This window comes from Pithys albifrons, chromosome 3 (genome assembly GCF_047495875.1).
Source record: "Pithys albifrons albifrons isolate INPA30051 chromosome 3, PitAlb_v1, whole genome shotgun sequence".
In the NCBI taxonomy this organism is placed as follows: domain Eukaryota; kingdom Metazoa; phylum Chordata; class Aves; order Passeriformes; family Thamnophilidae; genus Pithys; species Pithys albifrons.
Window position 1 is genome coordinate 28,339,749 of NC_092460.1, and position 22,525 is coordinate 28,362,273.

Sequence of the window (22,525 nt, forward strand, 5' to 3'; positions counted from 1 at the left end):
TTCTGTGCAATTCTAGGTAAGTTATGTTACTGTCAGTTTATCATAAAGCTATTACCAGCAAATTGTTGTTTACAGAGAAAGGAATGTATTTCTGAATGATTGTCTATATGGACTTCACTCATTTGAGAACATAGCTTTTTGAGTGATTGAAATAGAAGTTATTATTGATTTCTGTAAAACTGGTGAAAAATGAAAACCAAGGGCTTCTTTTCTTACCATTTCTGTAATGCTATCTCTAACAGCTGAGAAGACTCCAGCTGTGTAAAAGCACTCTTCTAGTTAGGGTCAGCTTTTAACTTCTCAATATGTAAAACAGTAATTACTTTAGATTTCCAACTCCATGAATTTCACAAGGTCTAAGAGAGCAACAAAGAATTAGAAATGTTCTGGAAGCTAATGATATGCCAAGTTCAGTTCAATAACTCAAAAAATCGGATGATGTCATCTCCTACAATTTCTTCTTCATTATCAGCCCAACAATGTTTGAGCAAGGCAGTATTTCAGGAGGTACTCCTGAAGAGTTGCCCTGAGCAATTTAGTAGGAGATGATGGTGAACACTGAGACTCAGTTCTGGGGGTCCCACACTAAAGCTCTTATATTTCCTATTAACTGCCTTTAACCAGCAGGAAATATCCAGCACTGAAATGCTGATGGTGTATCAATTCCAAACACTGAATCAGTGCATTAGCTGTGTCTCAGAAAGCACTGGACAGTTGCAGGCACTGCCTGGTAAATGAGGTTTCTACAAGGTACTGATCACTTTAAATCATCAGCTGTCTTAGATGTGTCTTTTGAACAAGCTGAAGATTTACAAGCTCTAATTCTGTTGGAGATCAAAAAAATTACAGAATGGTTTGGGTTGGAAGAGTCCTTAAATATCACCTAGTTCCAACTCCCCTGCCATGGGCAGGGATGCCACACACTAGATCAGGTTGCTCAAAGACCCTTTCAACTGCATCTTGAGTTATGGTAGTTGAATCTGCCATAATTTCCCACCTGCTCGAACATTGTCATACTCTGATTAGATGCACTGTTAGACCTGGTATTTTTTATTGCAAATAATACTTTGCTCCCACACTGCATTTCATTCATAGGTCTGTAATAGGCTTCATTTTAATCATGGGTGTGATAGCTCTTTTGTGTGGTACTTACACTTTATAACATGTATGTATGGCCAAACTTCGCGAACGAAGATTTGGGAAGGGCTGTCCCCACGTGGGTGTGCCCTTCCAGCCTGCACAGTGGATTTTAGGCGAGGCTCAGCATGCACAGAACTGGCCCCACCGTTTAAGTCCTGAGGTTCATCTGCCATGGCCGAGCGAGTTTAGATGGTGCCAGTGAAGTCCTCAGGACTAGAACCTACAGCACCCGGCATTTCCCAGGAGGTCTCCCATCCAAGTACTAATCTGGGGCTGACCCTGCTTAGCTTCCGAGATCTGACGGGATCGGATGTCAGGGGGGCATTTAACTGCCCACACTTTATAACATAGTTTTAAATAATTCTACTTGCTCCATTCACAATTTTTAGACCTTCACTAAAGAATTGCCTGCAAAAGTTGAAAGCGTCAAAAGAAACATACATTTTTATCAGCATTCCATGTGGCTTAGTTGGTACAGCAGTAATAGGTTCAAATATGGCATTGAAAGGGTCAGACCAGGTGTGCAATCTGACTGATAAAATCTGAAAGATGTTTATTGTTTATGAATAACTTTTACTCATGTGAAAAAGCAATTACCCTCTACTGCTGAGTGTCAGGCTGTAGAACTGTCCTGTTTTTTGAGATTCTTTCCAGTGCAGAACTACTCCTCTTACTGACTCATTAATGATTATTTAATTAACTTAGTAAATATCTTCCATGTCAACCTACTTTAATCAAAGAACCTTGTCATCCTGAGATGTTACTTACAAGGGTTTATAAGATTTTTTTTCTTCATGTTCTTTCTGAAAGTGTTTTAGCATCAAAGGTCTGGTGTAAAAGGAACCTGGTGATGAGCCCTGCTTCTGTTCTTGGTGTTAAGCTGGTCAGTAGCTTTGGGGTCAGGAGAAAGTTTTCCTGCAGGGCAGATAGGAAGGAGTAGTTGTTTGAGGTTTTCCTTACTTGTGATGCTTCTGAGAATTTTCACAGCTTTTGAAGTGAGAGAGGTGGAAGTGATGACTTTTGCCCCTCTCCTGCCATATTCTTTTAATGTGTTGCAGTCATGGGTCTGTCTTTGTTAGCCCTTACATTTATGAGCCATTCTCATGCTGCAACTCTATGGTATATAAAGAAGTCTCAAAATTTCCAAGACCAAGAGCACTGCCGGATGTCAGGAGGATCATGTCTTGGAAACACTTAAAAGGGGAACCTCCCATTTTCCTGTTGTTTTGCTGTTCTTCTTAAAGGTGATCAGACATGTCCCCTGGAATCATGACATTCTGAAGGATCCCCTCTGTCTCAGTTTAACTTTTAATTTAGGCAAGTTGGAGATCATTTGCTCTGGAGATTCTGCAGTCTGTGGAGGGAGATGCATAACATAAACTATTGCAGAAACACCAGGTTACTTTCTATGGAGAGTTATTTTCACTTCTGACTATCCAAGCAGCCCTGTGAGACCTCTTAGACATCTCGCAGTCTATGGAATTACTCAGGGTACAAATACCTCACTCCTTTGTTATCTGTTTTCCAGTGTTTGATGACTGATTTTGCAGCACTGTTTTAGTTACACTGGCTTCACACACAGAAGCAGAGAGCAATTGTTATTGCATAAGTTAATGTTATATCTGGGAAACAAAAGTGTTTCTTGTTACTCTGTGACATTAACATATGTTTTTAGAATATGAAATAAAAATAGCTGTTTCCAGTGGAAACAATGGGTACTAACACAGAAAATAGATTAGTGACATATGCCATAGAAAAAGTGTAGTTTTCAGCATGTGTGTGTACTAGTTTATCCCGTGAGTCAAGCTACACTAGGTTGCAGCATTACCAGAATTCAATTAACAGCCTTTTTGACAGGGTTTTTTTTCTGTTAGTGCATTATCCACTTGTATCTGCTCAATATTTAATTTATAAGTCAAGTGCATGTGTGTCAGGGGGTTTGTTTTGAGGTCAGTGTTTTTGTGGTGTTTTGGTTTTCATTTGTGTTCGGGAGGTGGTGGTGGGTTTTTTTTTGTTTGTTTGGGGTTTTGTTGGTGTTTTTGTTTGGTTGTTGTTGTTGGGTTTTTTTTGGTTGGATCGTTGTTTTTTTTCAACTTACTTTTTTAGGTTAGCCCACCCACAGGATTTAGAATCTCATCTCAAAATTCACCCAGTGGAAACCAGAAGCTGCTAATCCCTTGTAGCTGTTACACATATCCCCCACATTTATGACTGCCCATATCCTCGTAGGTAATTTCTTTTCTCTAGATCCATCAACCTGGGCAGTGATTGACACAGTTGCTGGCAATTTCAGCAGAGAGGTCAGTGATGGAGCAGGGGCTGTACCAGTAGAGGGGGTTGAGCTTTGCTGAGAAGGCAGCCTGGGGAGTCTAGCACTGCAGCAGACTCAGTGCTTCCTCATTATATGGGCAGAGCACTTCAGTCACAACTTTTGTCAAGCTGTCACCTTTCATCAACAATAAATCTGCTTGCTAAATAAACAAAAGATAATAAAGCTTTTTTGCTAGTCATGACAAATGCTTGTTTTAGGAGTAGTTGAGAAAATAATGACTAAAATATTTATTAAATCAAGCAATTTTTGTGACATCTTTAAGACCTGAAGGTATTTTATATATGATAAAACAAAAGCATAATTAATTTTATTTATTACACCAGTGGTGCAGTGTTGCTTGGAAGAAATAATTCTCACTTTCATGTTTTTAATTTTAAGCTAGCTTGGTGTTACATGCTAACAGCATTTTTCTCCAAATTCTCAGTCTGCTCCCTTTGACAATGCCATCTGCTTGCTTGCTTCACCACTTCTTTAACAACCAAGTGATTTTTGCCATCTTCACCCTTCTCTTCCATATGCCCAGCAGTCCCATTTGTGTTTATGGGGTTAGCGTACTAAGCAATATTCATATGTTTATTTGGTCCTGTTCCCTATTCTAAAGAACCTTTATTCATTTCTAGCTCAATACCTTCTAAGTCTTCCTTGCATTACAGCTTACAGGACTGAATTATTTTACTGTAGTCTAATCTCTTGTTATGCCAGCTGGTTTTGTTGATCTGTAATATATTCATTTATGCAATAGGTTCTTCTCCAGCAAAGCACTTAATTTTAAGAGTGCAGGTAGACTTGGTGTGAAAAGAATGTAATTAGCTCAAAGCTAAGCACCTGCCTAAATGCTTTGCTGGATTTGAGGCTTAGGAAAGAGAGGAAAAGATTGGTCTAATTATGTTGAATGTGTTTTAGAGCTGCTTTATCCTAATAGCCTTATCACCAGACCAACTTCTGGTTATGGATACCCAACACAGGGGATTTTTCACATCCCGTCAGGTTTTTCTTTTCATGGAATCATGGATTTCTGAATTATGATCTTAAGCATGGCTTGCATGAGAAAATGTATCACTGCCTCTTAGGAAATGACTTCAGGGAAGCCATGACTTAAAAAATTGGATGTAGAAGGAAATGAAAAACTGGTTTCACCAGATCATTTGATTTTTCATGAGTGCTAGGAGAGCAAAATATTTATACAAGTCCAGACTGCATTAGCCTACAAAATAAAGGTGGCAGTGAGACCAGATTGATGGGGGGAAATAAGAGGGGAAAAAATTAAAACAAATGACATAAGCATTAAAATCTGCTCTGCTACTAATTTGGACTGAGCCAGTATTAGAACTATTGGGGAAAAAATAAGGATATAAACCACAGAAAATGAAAACTGAAGAAAATATGTACATGTATTTTTCTAGCTCTTACCTGCTGGTGTTTGCCTTTTTCTATTTTTAAAATCTGTGTCCTGATTCCTACAGATGCCAGGGGGATTTGTTGGACTTAGTTTAACCCATGGTCACTGAAAAACTGCCCTAAATCTATTGTTGCAAGAATTGTTGCTATTGCTTTCTCAAGTCAGAACTTATCTGGACTGGATTTTTGCTTTTCCCATGGCCAAGGCATGAGGCGTTACTGAGACCCGAAAGCCACATAGCCCCACGTGTTTTCAAAGAAAGCACATTTGTTGAGTTGCCTTTGAACATCCTTACTCTTCTGTAGTGTTTAGCTTGGGTGTGTTATAATTTCTGAAGGTGTAACAAGCTCCTCATGGAATTCACACTGTGCAGTTTCCTGTGTGTTATTTTTTGGAGGGAAGGCTATATTATGGTTTTCTTTGCCTGTTGGTCCTCCCTATGTGAACTTTTGGCATCTTTATCAAGGATGGCACTTGAGCAAATGCTTAATTTGATTGCACTGCCTAGACTCAAAGATATAAATGGGCTTAGATGTACTTGAAAAACTATGAACTGAGGCAGATGTTTAATGATTTCTACGATGCAAACCATGTAATCGCTTGCTCTGAAAGATTATTCGTGATTGTTTTTTCCCATATATATTATGATAGAGAGAAGGAGGTAAAAAGGAAATAGCCATGTAGGTGTAGGTTTGTAACAGCTTGTCAGGACAATGCAGAGCCTCAGCCTTTTACCTTCCTTCTTCTTTATAACAGGTTCAGGGCAGACAGTAGTGGGTAGTGAGAAGCTCCTGGCTCTATGTGCAGCTCTATACTGCCTTGTTAGCCTTTTTCCACTTTGTCTTTATCTCTTTCTCATTCTGGGTCTGTTAAAAATACATAAGATGAAAAGGTGAAGGTTGGCTCTTGTCTCTGTCACAGCTTGTCAAACCCAGGGGACTTGCTCCCCACAGGTGTCTCAAAATGTTTTTGTAATACAAATAATTATTAAGGAATTTTTCATCCCACTGCATCATCTACAGCTTGGGATTCTCAGTGCATTGGAGGCTGACTGACTGTTCCACAACATCTGAGAGGTCTGAAGCTACTTTCAGGTTTTCTGTGGGGATGTCATTGATATCTTCAGTGATGGCTCAGGTGCCAGAAGTGTCACTAGGGAAAAACTCACATAGAAGCATGAAGTTTCAGGACAGCATTGGAAATGCTGGCTTGATATCCATACAGCTTTCATGCAACATGGGCAGCCTTCTGCCTTTCCAATATGTGTTAGTGCAGGTTTTGCATTGGTTTCGATAGTACATGAGAATGCAAGTGGCCTGAGGTATTGGTCTTAACTTGCACATACTGTGAGCTATGTTCTCAGCTGTGAGACTATGTATGCATAATGCTTTCTGCCTGACATTAGTTTTCTATTTGTCTTTTGCAGCACTTTTACAGGCAGTCATATCTGGTGATCTACTGAAGGTAAGTACAGAGCACTGAGTGTCCAATTATTCACAGCTTTTCCTGGTCTGATATACTGTAAATTTTATCACACCTCTGCTCAAAATATAAATAGGCTGCTGTAGGGGCTTCTGGCAAGTGCCATTTTACAGTCTTTCCAGGAAACCCTGAATACTGGGCGAACACATCAGTCAGGTGAGGTGTGAAATTTGAGTGAATAGGATCTGGTGTTAGATAGCACCTTTCAGCTCAGGATTCATAGCCACTGCATGGAGAAATGTGCCAGTTACTAACAGGGAAATTACTATGTTGAACAGCAGGGCAGTTCTGACACAGCCTTACACAGTAAAGGGTATTTTACACCAGTGAGGTTGGTGACCAAGCCCCCCGATTTGCTAGATTATTTAATGTCTACCAAGGCAACTACCAGACCACATAGAGCAAACCCCAGCTGGTTGTTTTATCAGCTGATGGATGTCTCAAAACACATAATGTCTTGCTATAGTTAGTTTGGGAGGAAAAAGTACTCATGCAAAAATGTTTTGTGCCCAAAGACTGAAGTCCCATGTTCGACAGATAATCAGCCTGTGTGTTTCAGTAGCCAAGTCAGGATTTGAAAACTTGCCCTCGAATTTGGATGAGGACTGTGATTAATGATTGTAATTTTATCTGGGAGAAGCCAACTTGGAGCCATTTGTAAAAATGACAGGGCTGTTAGGCCAACCTTTTGCCTCCATGTGCCCCTTCTATACCCCGGCCCAAGCTTCTGCCAGCAACTAGGGAGCAATCCTTCAACCAGCAACCATAAAAATATTGCCTTTCCAGTTCTTGAAAAGTTTTTGCCTGAGTTGGCTTTGACATGGAAACTTCTTGCCTTTCTTTGGATGTCCGTCATCATAACAAATGCCTCACTGCTGCAGTTCTCTCCCTTTTCGGTAGTTATGTGCACTACAGACCCCATACCTCACCCCTCCCCCAAAGTCTGCAACATTTCTGAGACCTGGCTGGTTGCTGTTTCCCTCTCATTTTAGCCCACGGAGTGTTTCCCCCTCTGCCAGCCCCAAACATGGGGCAGAGAGTGAGAAGGCAGCTCTGAGACAGTTACTTCACCTACCTGCAGGTTTTTGAGTTGGAGTTTTCTGATTTAATCAGAAAGTGTTTGGCTCCTCTGGTGAGGAAAAATTGGAATTTTCCATAGAGAAGCCAGAATTTTCTATCAAGTACATGTATTTTAAAATAACCCAACAATTTCACTGGTTTGCAAGCATTTCTAGCAAGTAATAATTCATCAACAGTAGAGTAGAAATGTCTCAAGTTTTAGGAAATACACACTATTCTTCTTAACCTTATATAATTGTAAATACTTCTCATTTCAGATGTTTTACATTGGGGCCTAAAAGGTGGCTTAAAATTTATATTTTATCCCATTTTTGTGCTGAGGTCTTAAGAAAACCAGTAGAGATTTGACCTGTATATTTGTTTTCCTGCTCCTCCCAACTTAACTTTCTGTGTGGTTTTTCTCTCTATCTCCTTTTTTATTTTATTTTTTTCATTTTCTTCCCAGTTCATAGAATGCTGTAAAAAAGGAGCCAATTTGTTAATCCAAGGGCCTGATCACTGTTCCTTGTTGCACCATGCTGCCAAGACTGGGAACGGCGAGATTGTGAAATACATCCTGGAACATGGTGAGTCACAAGTAGAAAATCCATAGAGAGCTCTACTTCAGCATGTGTCAGTCAGGCAAAACCATACCATACATCTGGAAGTGCCCTCACTCATCTGTAGTCTCCATCAGCAAAACGTCCTGTCTGTGTGAGCAGGAGGCTGGGAATGACAGTAATGGCTCTAGATAAAATGTGAAAACATAAATTAGAATGGCTATTGAGGAGGATGGTGTTTTCACAGTTGCATAAGTTGGGGAGCTGTGAAGAGGAAGTGGGATGCTCTAGTTAGAACCTGTGGCACAGCAGTCTTCTGAACTGGTTTTCACTTAGAGCATGTGTTGTAGAAAGCACTTAATCTCTATTAAAACATTTACAGGGCTGGAGAGCTCACACAACCCGTTGCTATTATTTCAGTATTTAGTAACACACTCATCAGGAATCTACGTATTTCTAGGTTGAATTCACCTAGCTTCCATTCCAACCTTACATTGTTATGTCTCTGTTAGATTCAAGATGACCCAGTAGCAAAAATTTATCATCTCCATTTTATATTTATAGGCTGTGGTCATACCATTGTCTTTTCTCTTTTTGGCTCTTCTTACCTTTGTCGATTGCAGGGATTGGAGGCATCCTTACACGGGCTATGCAGCAATTTGTGTCTGAGGCAGTCTTGTTTAGGAGTTTCTGCCTGTTGAACTACAGTAATCATGTTCCCTTTTGCTAGAGTGTTCCATAGTAATACAGATAGAGCTAAGATCACAGTTATCAGCCTCCTACGTTGTAGGAAAAGTTTTCTAGTTCTTTAAACATTCTTGTAACTCTTCTCTGACCCCACTTCAAAATATCAATGACTGTTTTGGCTTCTGAATGTCAAAATCAGCTACATTATTTCAGCAACAGTGTTAGCACTGAACACAGAGACTGCCTCTGGCAATTGGAGTATGTGTCAGGTAATGCTCGAAGGCTAGTGCAGAAATTGTATGGAGAGAGGAAAAAAGTACAACTCATAAGCAAGAAAAAGTAGCAATCCATCTGTTTGAGCTTGACTTCTGACTTAGGTGTTTACACAGAGATGTCAGGTAATCTGTAGGTCTCAGTTGCTTTGCTGTCAATGGCAATCTATCACATTTGCACTTGTATGACAGAGGTACTAGAGGAGACCTGTCCTTTTCCAGTGGCAGATGGAAGTGAGGAGAACATCCTTAATAGCAGCAGACTTCTAGCATGACTTACTCAAGGGAGATCCTGGTTGAGGTAGTCCTGGGAGTCTAGCAAGTGATTCAGGTGACAGTTACCTGGACATGTTACTCATTTAGATAAGCATAAATGTCTAATGTCATTTGCCCTTAGATATCCAGGATATTTGCATAGGTGTACAAGATGTCACACTAGGCCTAGAGGAGGACTAACCTGAGCTGGCAGCCAAAACCCAAACTTTCCAAATGCATACCAAGACTTGCCCATAGGTATATCAAATGGCACAAAATATTGGTGTGTGATCAACTGATCTGTGCCCCAGATATCTGATTGAGGGGGGCTGAATTGCTCTTTTACTCTTTCAGGTATAGATACCTACATATGGATATCCAAGTGCAGTTGGCCTTATTTCCAAATAATGTCTACTTTTCTCACCAGTTCTAACAAGCCTTATCAGAGCTAACTCTACCTCCTGTTTAACTGCTCTGGGTTATCTCACTAGTTACAGTGCTTCTATATGCCACTGAATTCTGTAGGCAGGCATAATTCTGCTGCTTTTTTTTTTTTTTTTAACTCGTTAGTCTCTTCACGCTGCACGTGACCTGTGCCACTTCACTGTCATAGATATCTCTTCAGGATTTTTGTTAGAGACACATAGCTTAACTCAATCACAGTCTGTGACTCAGTTACTGTTCTTTTGGTGAAGGTTTAAAATGAGGTAATTTAAACTGGTAAGGATGTAATTAGGGAATCCATGGGAATCTTTGAAGTAAGTAGAGAAATGTGAGGGATTACAGACTGTTAGACAAAGACAAATCAGAAGGTTGAGCAAATGTCAGCTCAGTTCCTCTCTCCCCTCTTTATCCCCAAGGATGGCAGGAAGCTTTGCAGCTTTCCAGACATACGTCCTTTGGGCTTCTCCAAATGCATTGTTTGTTTAACATTCTCTGGGGATCAGAGAGTGCATAGGACTATACTCTAATAGAGGCCTCTTCTCTTCTCCCACCAAGCAATTAATGAAATTCATTTCTACCCTGGGCACTTCTCAGTCACAAATGAGCTCTCTTGCTGAATCATCATCATCATAATGTCCTTGTTTTTCTTTGCATTCTCTGGCATCTTCTCAACATTAATTGCTGTGTATGACCTGATCCAACACTACTAATATCCAAGGCTTTCCCTGTATCTAGCATCTCATTTCTGCAGATATCCACCCTTCATAAAAATGAGCCTTACTCTGGTTCTGGCAACTGCCTCTGCTCAGCCACACTTCCTCGGTAGTTTGTCTGCTTCCCATACATGGCTGGAGATAGTTAATGTTAATAGGAATTCCACTGTAAAATACCCTCAAGCATGCAGTATGGAAAACCTATTATTAACCACACAGGGAAAAATCTTCTGAATGTCTCTAAAAAAGCAGCAGCAGCAAAACAAGATAAAACTCACTGCACCGGGAATTTTAATTGCCTAGTTTGAAGACAGAGGAATGAATCAAATGTGATACAGGAGTGGGACCCACAAAAGTAGGATTATAAACAAGGGAAAATGGTGTAATGCTGCTGAGGCCATCCTTTGTGGAGATGGCTTTATGCCTTTTGCAAGTATGCAGGGTAAATTAATATGAAAGGTTATTCTGTGATCATGATCAGAATGACTTCAGATGTCAAGGGGAGGAAAATAACCTATCTTAAATTAGATATACCAGAGATGAGTCACACAAGGAGACTGCTGTGCAGTATTAGCAATGGACCAGCACAAGCCTGGAATAGCAGCTGAAACACCAATGTAGTAGGTGTCAGGATGACAGCTGCTTACTGCTGCAGGAAGAGTTGTGTTGGCTGCTGCTCCAGCAAAGCAGTTTCTCTCTATTCCCTGTGCAGGAAAGGCAGATACACAGACCTATCAGTTGTTCAAGATTGCCTTCCTAAATCGGCAGTCCTTTGCTTATAGTTTATAGAGTTATATGTGGCTGAGCTAAGAAATGCTTGGCTGGAAACAGAGGGTAGAACTCAGTAGGTATCAGAACCACAGCTGCTTATTGCTGCAGTCAGCAACTGCATCACATCCTAGTGCATACATATTAGAGAAGAGTTAACTGTTTACTTGCTTAACACAAATGGAATTCAGGAAGTTTTAAGACGTTCCATTAGAAAAAGGGCCTTCTAAATCATCATCTGTATTTGGCATCAAATGTGGCTTGGAGCCTTTATCTGATAGTTGTGAAAAAATTATAATTTACAAACATTATACAAGTAATTCCATTTGCCTTGTCCTTGTCTTCTTCTCTTCTCTAGAAACAAAAAAGGCAAGCAAGAATAATTTATCTGGGCTATTTTAATTTTAAACAAAAGAGAGGGCAGATGTTTACAGTTGCCTTAGGAGTTTTTGGTGGGAACTTCTGATGCAACAGTCAGTATGTAGAGCGTCCTGTCCTAAACATTTCTGTCCTTAAACCTCAATATCCTTGCTTCATTAGAAAACCCTCTTGTAAAAAAAGATGTTGCTTTTGTTAATCTTAGAACTGCAAAGTCCAGAGTTAAGAGCCATCAGTGAATTTAGGTTTGCATCCTGACCAGATTCAGAACTTCCTAAGATGTCTTTTGGAAAGCAAATTTTGCCATGACTGAGGTGTATATTGGGGATAAAATTTGAATAGTCATCAGAAAGCAACACTGAATGAGAGTGAATTTGCATGATATTTATTAGTATATCTAGATTTGCAGAGTGTATTGGGATAGTTGTCATTTGTGAGAGGCCTAAGCCCCTTTAGAAAGTTTAGTTTTTTTAGGAGGCACAAGGTATAAAATAGTCCATTTTCATTTCCAAATTTACCAAATTTAGGGCAACATGGCTGAGAGACAGTTAGGATGGAAGGAATGCTCCCATAACCTCTATGTTACAGTGGAAATTCTGAGCTAAAAGACACTGGCGGGAAAAAACAGACACTTTTAATTTTCACATCAGGTAAAAAAGACGAGTGTGAAGTTGGGAAAAGGCTTGAAGTAGTTCTGAATTTCCAGATTTTAAAAAGATTCCCACCTTGGAGGTCAAGAACCAAATCCAGTGTTGTCCTTGGATAACAACGTCATTCAGGTTATTAAACAAAGAGGGTTTTGACAGATAAACACCCAGAAATGCTGATAATGTCTGGCACTACAGCGTGAAGTAACTACCCTTCTTCCCCAGTTCTTGAAGGACTGACAGGACAAGGACCTAGTAAGGGTTAGTAGCTGCGGGTGGCTGTAACCACAACTATTGGACAGGAGTGTGCTGTGGGCCCAGAGGCCTTTCAGGATGTGTGTTTCTGAATGTTTCGGAAATGCGTCTGAAATATGGCCATTTATACTCTTGTTTTCTTTTTTTGTGTAGTAAGCTCAGTGAGCATCTCCTTCCCTTTCCTCCTCCCATCCACAGATCAGAATGCTTTGCCTTCTGAGAAACTGGAGAAGGGCTTTCGTGGAGTAAAAGAGGGCAAAAGGAGAGAAGGATAAAGGTTAATAATTCTACACAGACTGTCTACGGGCGATGTTAAGGAAAGAGAATGATGTCAGCCGAGCTTCCCCTCGGTGTGTCATGCTTTTCAGCTCCTTTCATGCAAACTTCTCCCACCTACCACCCCCGTCCCCGTCCTGCCATTCTTCAGCCCCCCAGTCTCTTTTTCTCTTTCTTTCTCTTCTTTTTTTTTTCTCTCTCCACCTCTCCGCACATTTCTATCTTTTGTTTTTATTTCCTCCCCTGCTGTTTTGTTTGATAGAAATCTCACTCATGCATTTCCCTTCCGGATTTCTATTGGGTTATTTTGTCCTCTCTCTCTCTGTGCCTTGGACCCCTTTTCTTTCTCTGCCGCTTGTCCCAGAGTAAAACAGCCGCCTCCCCGCTGGGTCAGGATGACAGTACTGTTAGATTTCCCAGTGCCAGCCCTTCTCACATCTGTGCAGCTTTTGTCCTGGGGCAGAGGGGGATTTGGAATGGTTGGTTGGCAGCGCCAGGGAGACTGATATAAAAATGAGGTCCAAAAAAGAGGGGAAAGGGAATTAGGAGGAGGGCGTGAGATGGTTTAAGAGAAACACAAGTGAAAATAAAATGAAGAAGTAAAGAGCACAGCTCAGGCTGTGAGTGAGTTAGGACATTCCAGCTTCAGAGATAGGCCAGAGGGAGTGAAATTAATGAATGCAGGTATCATGTTGTGCATCTAATTGATTAACTCCAGTATCTGGCCCAGATGTATGACTTGGATGGAGTCAGGGTTCTCCCATGAAATGCTTTATTTGGGACAGCATTCAGGAGAATATCCTTTGCACTTATGCAGAATGTACCTGTCATCTCCACAGGTCTCCACTGTCAGGCTGCCCTCTCAGTCCTCAGCACTTGCGTCCCCTGTCCCATCCCTGTTACTTTTTCCTGCTCTAGACTAGATTTGCTTCACTCTTGGTTTCCTATCTCTCCACCTCCATTCTGTCCCAGAGTCTTTTGCCTCTCAAGTCCTAGTCTTCTAACTTGTCTCCATCCTTTCTTCTAATCTTGTATCACCTTTTTATACTTACCTGGGCAAGTACCTCTATGCCCCATGCAGCCAAGTCCAGTCACACTGTTCCACCTTGGCAACACAATCTTCCTTGCTCCATCCACGAACAGAAATAATAGTTGGCAGTGTAAGTTTTCTAACACATTGCAATCCATTCCTGCTTACCTATCACTGGATGTGTCATTGCATAAAGTGATGGGGAATTATCTGTATTTTTGAGAGAACATGATTTTTTTACTGGTAGATGTAAAGGAGTCCTTTTCTTCATATGTGCTTCTTAAATTTTCTTTTTAGTTTCTCAGACATTAACTTTCTTTCCTCTCAACAAAAGGCCCCGCTTAGCCCCCTGTACCTTTTTTCATGCTTATGGGAGCTCAGGGGTCATGAGTGATTCTTCTTTTTAACAGGCAGGAGTGAACACCTAACTGCCAAGTGTGGCCATGAGGTTGTGTGGTGGTAGAGCCAGGGTGGTGTGCATTAAAAATCAGCAGTGGCTAATGAGCTCAGAGAACTGTCAGCATGAGTATGCAATGGCATACAATGCCCTGTGCACCAGGGACTAAGCCACCACCCCTATCCAGTTATGACAGAAGATGAAGTGAAGGAGCTACCTGGAGCTCTAGGAGCCCCCAGTGATACTGAATGTGTACATTTTAAAAGTAGTCAGGTAAAGACCAGCTGCTCTGATACATTTTGAGATACATTCAGAGTGAAAGGAGTATGGAGAGGTTGTGTGTAGGCTTTTGTAAGCAAGTAGTGTGAAATTCCTCAGTTTCAGGTGAGATTTGCTGTAAGCTCTTGAGGACTCTTGAATTTCAAAGTCAAAGTGTGCTGAAGAGAAACATTCATGCATAGGAAGGAAAATTCCTGTAAGTTTCCTTGTTCCACTTGCTAACTGCCCCATACCATCTGACATTATATTTCAGAGGAGTGGAGAGAAGAATAATAGAACAGACTGGAAAGGGAAAAGTTTTGCTTGTTTCAAATGCTGTCCAGATCCTAGCCTTTCTGTATTGCTGTAATTCAGTGCTGGAATTTGCTACTATAAATATCTGCCTATATTGAATATCAAGGATAAAAGCACATTGACATAAATGCATTTTTTCCCACTTAAAAAATCTTTTTTGTTTTTCTTAATCTTACTTTCCTGATCATTGCTAACAAGTAGAATACAGGATTTGCATATCAATATAAAGACTGCTGGGAATATTCAACCCTGATCTACATTTTGTATAACGCTATTAAATGGAGTAGCACAGGGATGTCATTCAGGATGGAATTTGGCTAATTTCAACTTCCTAATGACATTTTCCCTGTAGTAGTAACAATAGATTTTAACTTGGAATATATCTGGGTTTCCAATATATCAGCGTTTTCAATGCAGTGTTCTTACGTGAACCACTTAATTGAGCAAGGTGAAGAGTGAGAAAATAAACCCATGAATATTCATTCCTAGTATAATTTGGAGGCTGATACTCCCTGGTGGTGACACTCCAGCAGTGACTGTGCATTTAGAATTTTGCTAGTGCAAAGGCTCTCACAAGCAAGTATTACATTGAAGTTTGAGATACCTGTACAAATCAAGCTATCAGTTGTCTTCTTTTATGTATTTGTGTGGGGAATCTTCGCCTGGTATATGTACTCTTCTAGACATGCAGACAAATGCTATATGACATGCCTGACTCTCTTTTGCAGGTCCATCTGAATTGCTGGACATGACAGACAGTGAAACGTGAGTACAACCTACTCTGCCTTTCCCGTTATGTGTGTTAGACTAGCAGACTTGGCTTTCAAGTGCAAACTTTTGAATTAAAAAAAGCTTTAAAAATGGCACAGCTCTTCAAAAACAAACAAGCAAAGAGAACTCTCCCTAAACCCAAACATCAACCAGCTCATATGTGGCTTTCTGGTCTAAAATAAATGTTTCTTGGACTTCATAAAGGACTTCCTCTCCATTGCTTCCCATGCTTCCTTAATCTTTCTAGAGGAATAGAAGTCCTGCATTGTGCCTTGATGTTTCTGGTATCCAGCTACTAGGGGAATAACCTAAACAGTAAATTCCAGAAGTCAGGAAATTACTTTTCTTGCTCTAAAACTTTTCTTCGGTCCCTTCTTGATTCATCTTTGGTGTTCTGCCTTAGCTCTCTCTCAAGTGGCAGTTGAATCTGTGCAGTTGAAGGTTTCCATCAAGTAGCTAAAACATCAATCACCTCTGTTCTTACATTAAAAAACCCCTGAACCCAAAACAAAAAAAATGACCTTACTTTCCAATTCCTGACTGCCTTACATCTTGTATAATCGAAGTTTCACAAAAGTATGCAAGGGAATCAGGAATATTCTAGGAAAGCATGTGGAATATATGGGAAGCAAAAGCCATCTTGCTCCTAGGGATTAAGCCCACCATTCCTCATCCCACAGTGCCCTTCTCTGCTATCAGAGAACACCTTTTGCACAAGGTGTGTGTGTGAAGTCTAGAGGTGATGGTGCCTGGATGGACTGCCTGGTTCTTTTCATGCAATAACATAGCACAACCACTGAAACAAAGTGTTAGTGAGCATGCCTGCAAGGAAAGACCTTTACAAAGGTCCCTGTATTGCTAACCCTTGAAAATTAGGTTCAAGATGTAACTAGAAGTATCAATTTGTCTTTTATCCTCATGGGGAAATCAGATAGAGTCCCATTCTGATTCTAGTTCTCCTGCAGCAGGGGCAATTTCCTTACAGGGTTGTCTATTAGTATTTCAACTTCTCTTGTCATGGACTGGGGTTGAAATTCCTTTATGTATTCTTTGAGTAGAATTGCCATACTACATGTATTTCTTGTCATTTGTTATTTTGCAGGTTATGTAATGATCCTACTTGTTGGATACTACTATTAAGGACACCTTTTCAATCCACTCCAAGCATATTTTCCTCCACTTCCTAAGCAAATCTAGATAGATTTTTTTTTACTCCTGGCACTACTGTTATGTAGTACTGTTATGTACTGTTATGTGTATCTCTGGTCTGAGTGAGGAGCTTTGCAATAAATGCGCTCCCACTACACAGTGTTTCTTTTGGAAAGTATTTCAAGCTTCCCCAGTAGCTCAGAAAAGTCCAGTGGCAGAAAACAAAAATACAGCTCTTGCTGTCATACATCCAAGAGAGCAGGGTATCAGAACCAGGGCAGCAAGTGCACCAGTCTTAGCTTTGATAGGTAAGATTTTATTAGGATAAGTCCAAGAATGAGGTTGAGAAAAAAAATTGCAGAAAGAAACAAACACTTTACTGTGGCTGTTTTGCCTGCTGTGAAATAAGAAAGTGGCTAGTCTGCCTTTGCAGCAGTTCAGTCCTTTGAGTACATAAAATCTGTGCCTGTTTCTTTTCCACCCCTCAGAGTTCTTCGTCTGCTATTTGTGCATTGCAGGCTTTCCTACTGAGTCAAAGGATGTAGATGCTAAGGGAGAGAGTGCACAAGTCTACCTCTGCCAGCAAGAGGGAACCTCGCAGAAACACAGCATCCTTCTGTGTCTATCCTCTGCGCCCCATACTTCGTAAATGTACTTTGGTGTGATGTGTCTCACTGCTGGTTTCTGTACTTTGGTCTAGGGGTGAGACAGCATTACATAAGGCAGCCTGCCAGCGCCACCGTGCCGTCTGCCAGCTCCTGGTGGATGCGGGAGCCTCTCTGAGAAAGACAGACTCCAAGGTAACCCAGCTCTATCAACCACTTATAAAATACTGCAGCCAAGTTAGACCAATCAGAATCCATCCCTGCTGTTTGCATGATTGAGGCTTCCTTGTGTGTGCCAGGAGCAGCTCTTTTTAATCAAGCTGTTTTTATATAGAAAACTGTATTGATTTAAACAAGTACAAGAGACTTCAATTCAGTCCTCAGTATGGGTCGTCATCACCATAGGGAGAGCCTGCCCTTAAACTATTTGGTGCATTGGGTATGAATGAGACATCTCCATGGCACAGCAGTATCCCCTTCCTGTGTGGTCAAAAGAGAGGCCTGTGCGCAAGGACCACCTGTGGGAGCCTTAGTTTGTGATTGCATAGCTTCTGTGGGTCGTGATTATTGTGGCTGACTTGCTTTGTGAGAATGGGTAACTATTTTCTTCTGCCCTGGCTTGCCCCTATACTCACTGATAGAACACTAACCACAACCCTTTCTTGGTACAAGATTGATTGAGAAAGAAATCTGGGCAAAATTAAATCTGAGGAATATTCTGTTATTCAACAATCTGATTGCTTAGGAGCATGGTCCAGAAGCTACCTCTCTGCAATTTCTGAGTATAAGCATCCTGGTGTCAGCAGCTGAGAGTGGGTTGGTTTTCTGGGTTCCAGAATCAGAAGTGCCTTTGCAGCCGCAAGGCATCATAGACAATTCCTACCATGTTATACTGTATAGGCTAGCCTATAAGGGGAAGAGAGATCATCTATGATTCTATGATCTCTTTTTCAGATGACAGTACAGTACATTGCAAAAAACTCTATGAAACAGCTGAAATCCAGACAGCTGGCTTCTGACTTGTTAATAATCTTCTGCACAGAAATCGTCTGTACTTCTAAATATATTAGCACAAGCCTTTCTCTTCATGTTTCTTATTCTAGGGCAAGACCCCTCGTGACAGGGCTCAGCAAGCTGGTGATCCAGATCTGGCCTCCTACCTGGAGAGTCGACAAAACTACCAAATGGTTTCCCATGAGGATCTAGAGACAGCAGTCTGATGTCTGAAAATGGCAGAGAGGATCCTTGGAAATCTTGAGTCTTCATCTGAGGCACTCAGGCATCATGTGAGAAAGAAGCTGTTGGAATCAACGTATCTCTCACTCTAGTGGAAAATACCTGAGGACATGCCACCAGTTTCTAAGGGCTACTGAGTCTTGCCACGGAATGGTTAGGTTCCATGAGTTAGCCCATGATGGATGAGGTGGGACACTCAAAGGCCTATGGAATCCATGGGCCATGGTAATTTATCTTTATTGCTTCCAGCAAGTAGCATGAACTTCTCCTGTGTTCATCTGTACAATTTATTTAAAAAAAAGGGGGGAAAAAAAAGAAGAAAAAAAAAAGGAAAGAGTTAAGAGGGTGTGGGGGAACAAAATTCCATACTAACTGGGACATTAAACTACCCAACAGGCTCTCTTCCATCCTTACACTTTCCTGCATTTCTTTTATTCTCCTGTTCCCCTCACTTCTCATCAGTTAAATAGTACCTGTTATCTCTTTTTGTCTTCACTAATGGTCAGGCAGTAGCAAAATATTTAAGGAGCTCTGGATACCCTTAGGAAAAATCCAGTGTTTTTACCATCTGTATTCCCTCCCTTGCCATCCTTGCAGAAGCTTCATCCTCAGTACTCCATCACCATGGAGTTTCCTCGCTTTAGGAGAGGATGCTGCCTATTGCCTTGTATCCCAGGGTGTGGGGCACAGTTAGATTTACAGCAGTGACAAAGCCTAACCTCACTGTTGCTGGGTATATGGTTATGGTAACCTTATGGGACAGTAAATTCTATGGAAAGGAGTTGTATGGGGTATGCCATGTTGAATGGCAGAGCAGAAAGTTACCAGTAAGGTTTCTCATATTACTTTGGTGTGTATAAAGACCAAACCAGTTCTACTCAGTTTTCAGACCCGCCTAAAAGTTGATAGCTGTTTTTTGCTTTTGAAAAGATGGGTTTTACACAGGAGAGGAATTTGTGCAGGACTGAGAGAGTTCTGATGGACTGATTTATGAACCTAGTGCCCTTTGCATTACAGCCAGAGGTAGGAGGGAGACCTAGAACATCAGCAGTCAGCCTGGGCTTGCTGCTGCCAACAAAAAAATGGGCACTGACCCAGTTGCATTGGGAATAGGAAAACCTTCTTTGACTGGACCTGTGAACCATCTGATTTCTTCAAGGGAACAAAGTTTCAGGCATTCTGTTCCTCTGGACAAGGACAAGCAGCAGCTCCATGCCTCGTTACTCACTATAGGCTCGAAAATGTAAAGCTTAGCCACTGTAAAGGCCAGCTGTGTCTTCTGTGCTCCTCTGTTCTCTGTCTTATAACTATAGAAGAAGACAAAACAAACACACATACACACAGGCATAAACAAAATATTCCACCTTTGGGTTTCCAATTGCTGCAGATATCTCAGCTGCCAGAAATAACAGAGCTTCCAATTCTACTTTGTCTGACCAGTTCCCTTGAAGACACTCATGGCTGACTTTTGGCATAATTCTTGAAATACATTTTTGAATTTTGCTTTGTTGTTTGTTTTGAAAGATCCACCAGTGTGTGTTTTCACATGCCTTGCTAGGTGTAGCTCTCTGGCAGATGGTGATCATCAGGATTACATTCATTTGGAAACCATGGAAATAACTCAGGTCATTATCCAGATAAGTTTTTCTTCCTTGCTAGAAGTGAAGGAAATTAAATGCAATTAATTTCTTTTTCTTCTCTCTCTCTCCCTCTCTTTTTTTTTTTTAACAAGACTGATTGTTGTGTTAAAGAGGGAAGAGCTGAAAAATGTACTTTAAATTTTTTTCTGTTTTCAAAAGTTCATTTGATATGAGCAAAATATTTCCTTAGTATTTCTTCCTCTGGAAGGAAACTATATATATTTGTAATCTATAGGTCAATGGTGACATGAAATGTATTTTGTCTTATTTTCTGTCTTTACATTTCTCATTTAAAAAATAAAATATGAAAGCCAAATTCCTTCTCTTGGTTATCATCCAGGGGCTTGTGGAGAAGGTTAGTGTGTGTATATATTAGAACTGAATTTGGCAACTGTTAAAATAAAAAAATCAGAATATAATTTTGGTGTGGTATGTGAAATTTCCATAAAGAAGATCCTCATGCTGTGGTTTCATGGTAGGCCTTGCATCATTTCCCAGCAGTGAGAAAAGAAATTACTGTAATATTTCTATATATTTGATGAAAATAAGAATTAGGTTTCTGTTAATTTTATCTTTTTGCTTTGTTTCACTGATGTGAGAAATGGAGGAAGCTTCAATGATACCAGGAGCTCAGCTCTGTCCTGTGCTGGGGTGAGTGTGGTGCCAGAGCAGAGTACGGTCACTGAGCCTGTGACCACTCCCTGGTCCTTTAGTCCCATGAAACAGGTGGAGCAGCTTGCTGTAATCACAGGGAGCTTCCAGAGGCCACATATGGGTTATGATAAGGAAGCTGGGTCTGGTCCCTCTCTGTACCCAATGGTCACTGCCTTGTCAGGTTATCCCTAGTGCCTGGGAGGTGTTTGCAGCTGTGGCTGGCTCTGGAGCAGCTTCTCAGGATGCACAGATTTTCTGAGTAATTCTATGCTATTTGGACTACTCAGAGTAACTTAGAGCACAAGAGGCTGTGGCTTGCCTTTTTCCCTGGAAGCTGGTGTATGATGATATGATCAGAGTGAGTGTTTTGTGCCTCTGGAAAGCTGTGTGCTCAGCAGAAGACAGTTACTGTATGATAAAAGCACTGGATAATGAGAAAAGCACTCTCAGCACAGGAGTTAGAACAGGAACTGGCTGTATGTAGTGCCTTTAATATTCAAGGTGTCCCAAAGCACTGCACACATAATGCACTAGATACTTGTGATGTATTGTATTTGTAGGTAACAGAGCATGTATATTGTTTTCTACAATGGCTCATGCATGGCAAGGAATATTGATAGTTGGTTCACTGAGGGCAGTTTGGGACCAGGATGCTGCAGAATTTTTCCTTACCCTTTTACAAGTGTGATAGGACTCTCAATTTTGGACAACCACCAGAAGCAGGCTGACTCTGTAGCAGTTCAAGGAGACACGTATGTATTGAATCTCTGGAGCACTCGGAGTCTGGATTAATACTGTATAGTTGTGCCTGCACTCTGTAGGGCCCAAATTTCAGTGTACAGCTGGAAAGGGAATCCACTTAAATTATACATAAAACATTTTGGTTTACCAGAAGTGTCTGTTCAGTGTCTGTGTCTATTGGTGTGTGTATATTTACTGTATATATGTATATTTATAAACATCAATATTCATATATATAGATGCACACACACATAGATGCACACAATTAAAATTGTGCTATTTGAATGACAAAGTACCTGGGGATGTTCAGCTACATCAGAGATTGCTGGACTGATAAAATGTCTTTTTCCATTTTAATTTGTTATTAAAGAGAAACTTTTTAGTAGCAATGAGGAGCCCCTGAATTCTTCCATTGTACTGGTTTTACTATCTCTTTTTGGAGTTGAATGGAGGGAAAGAAAATATTTATAATGTTGATATAATAAACTTACTTTTGTAATTTAATAGCATCAGTTATTATTTCATGTTTCAATGCTAGAGCTATCCTGTGTGTGTTATCCAAGGCATGATGATGTTATATATTTTTCACTAATTATAGCAGAACCATAGAATGGCTTGGTTTGGAAGGAATCTTAAAGATCATCCACCCCCCTACATAAGCAGGGATACCTTCCACTAAACCAGGTTGCTCAGAGCGCCATCCCACCTGGTCTTGGACATTTCCAGGGATGTGGCATCCACAGCTTTTCTGGGCATTCCTCAATACTGTGAGATTGAGTTTTACTCATGTGAAACAGGAGTTCAAGATAAATTCTGTCTGTTATAAAAGAGGCCTCACACTCCAGTGGTTCTTTCACCATTTCATGTGACGTCTTACTCGTCTGTGTTTTAGCACTTCAAAGTGTCTATAGGTGTTTTTACTGACATCTGTCACTATTGCTTTTCCCCAGCAGCAGTAGAATTGCTCAGTCTCAACTCATGGTGCTCTAGCCTGGATTCAGAATACATAAGGTGTCCCCTGCTACGTAAGGACTGTTGTACAGAAGAACCATAGACAAAGAA

At 40.7% G+C, this 22,525-nt stretch overlaps 1 protein-coding gene across 4 annotated transcripts in view; it reads left to right on the forward strand.

Moving 5' to 3' along the window:
* DGKI (diacylglycerol kinase iota) overlaps nucleotides 1-22,060 on the forward strand; it is a 207,017-nt gene extending 184,957 nt beyond the window's left edge. For 3 of the 4 annotated variants that reach the window (XM_071551159.1, XM_071551160.1, XM_071551161.1), the window contains 5 exons: nucleotides 6,298-6,335; nucleotides 7,879-7,999; nucleotides 15,396-15,432; nucleotides 17,288-17,387; nucleotides 18,296-22,060. In XM_071551159.1, coding sequence (XP_071407260.1) covers nucleotides 6,298-6,335; nucleotides 7,879-7,999; nucleotides 15,396-15,432; nucleotides 17,288-17,387; nucleotides 18,296-18,412 — 413 coding nt within the window. In that variant the 3' untranslated portion in view covers nucleotides 18,413-22,060. Of the gene's footprint in view, nucleotides 1-6,297; nucleotides 6,336-7,878; nucleotides 8,000-15,395; nucleotides 15,433-17,105; nucleotides 17,148-17,287; nucleotides 17,388-18,295 lie in introns of those variants that run through there. The other variant, XM_071551162.1, reaches the window with a different exon arrangement.
* Nucleotides 22,061-22,525: the final 465 nt, after the last annotated feature.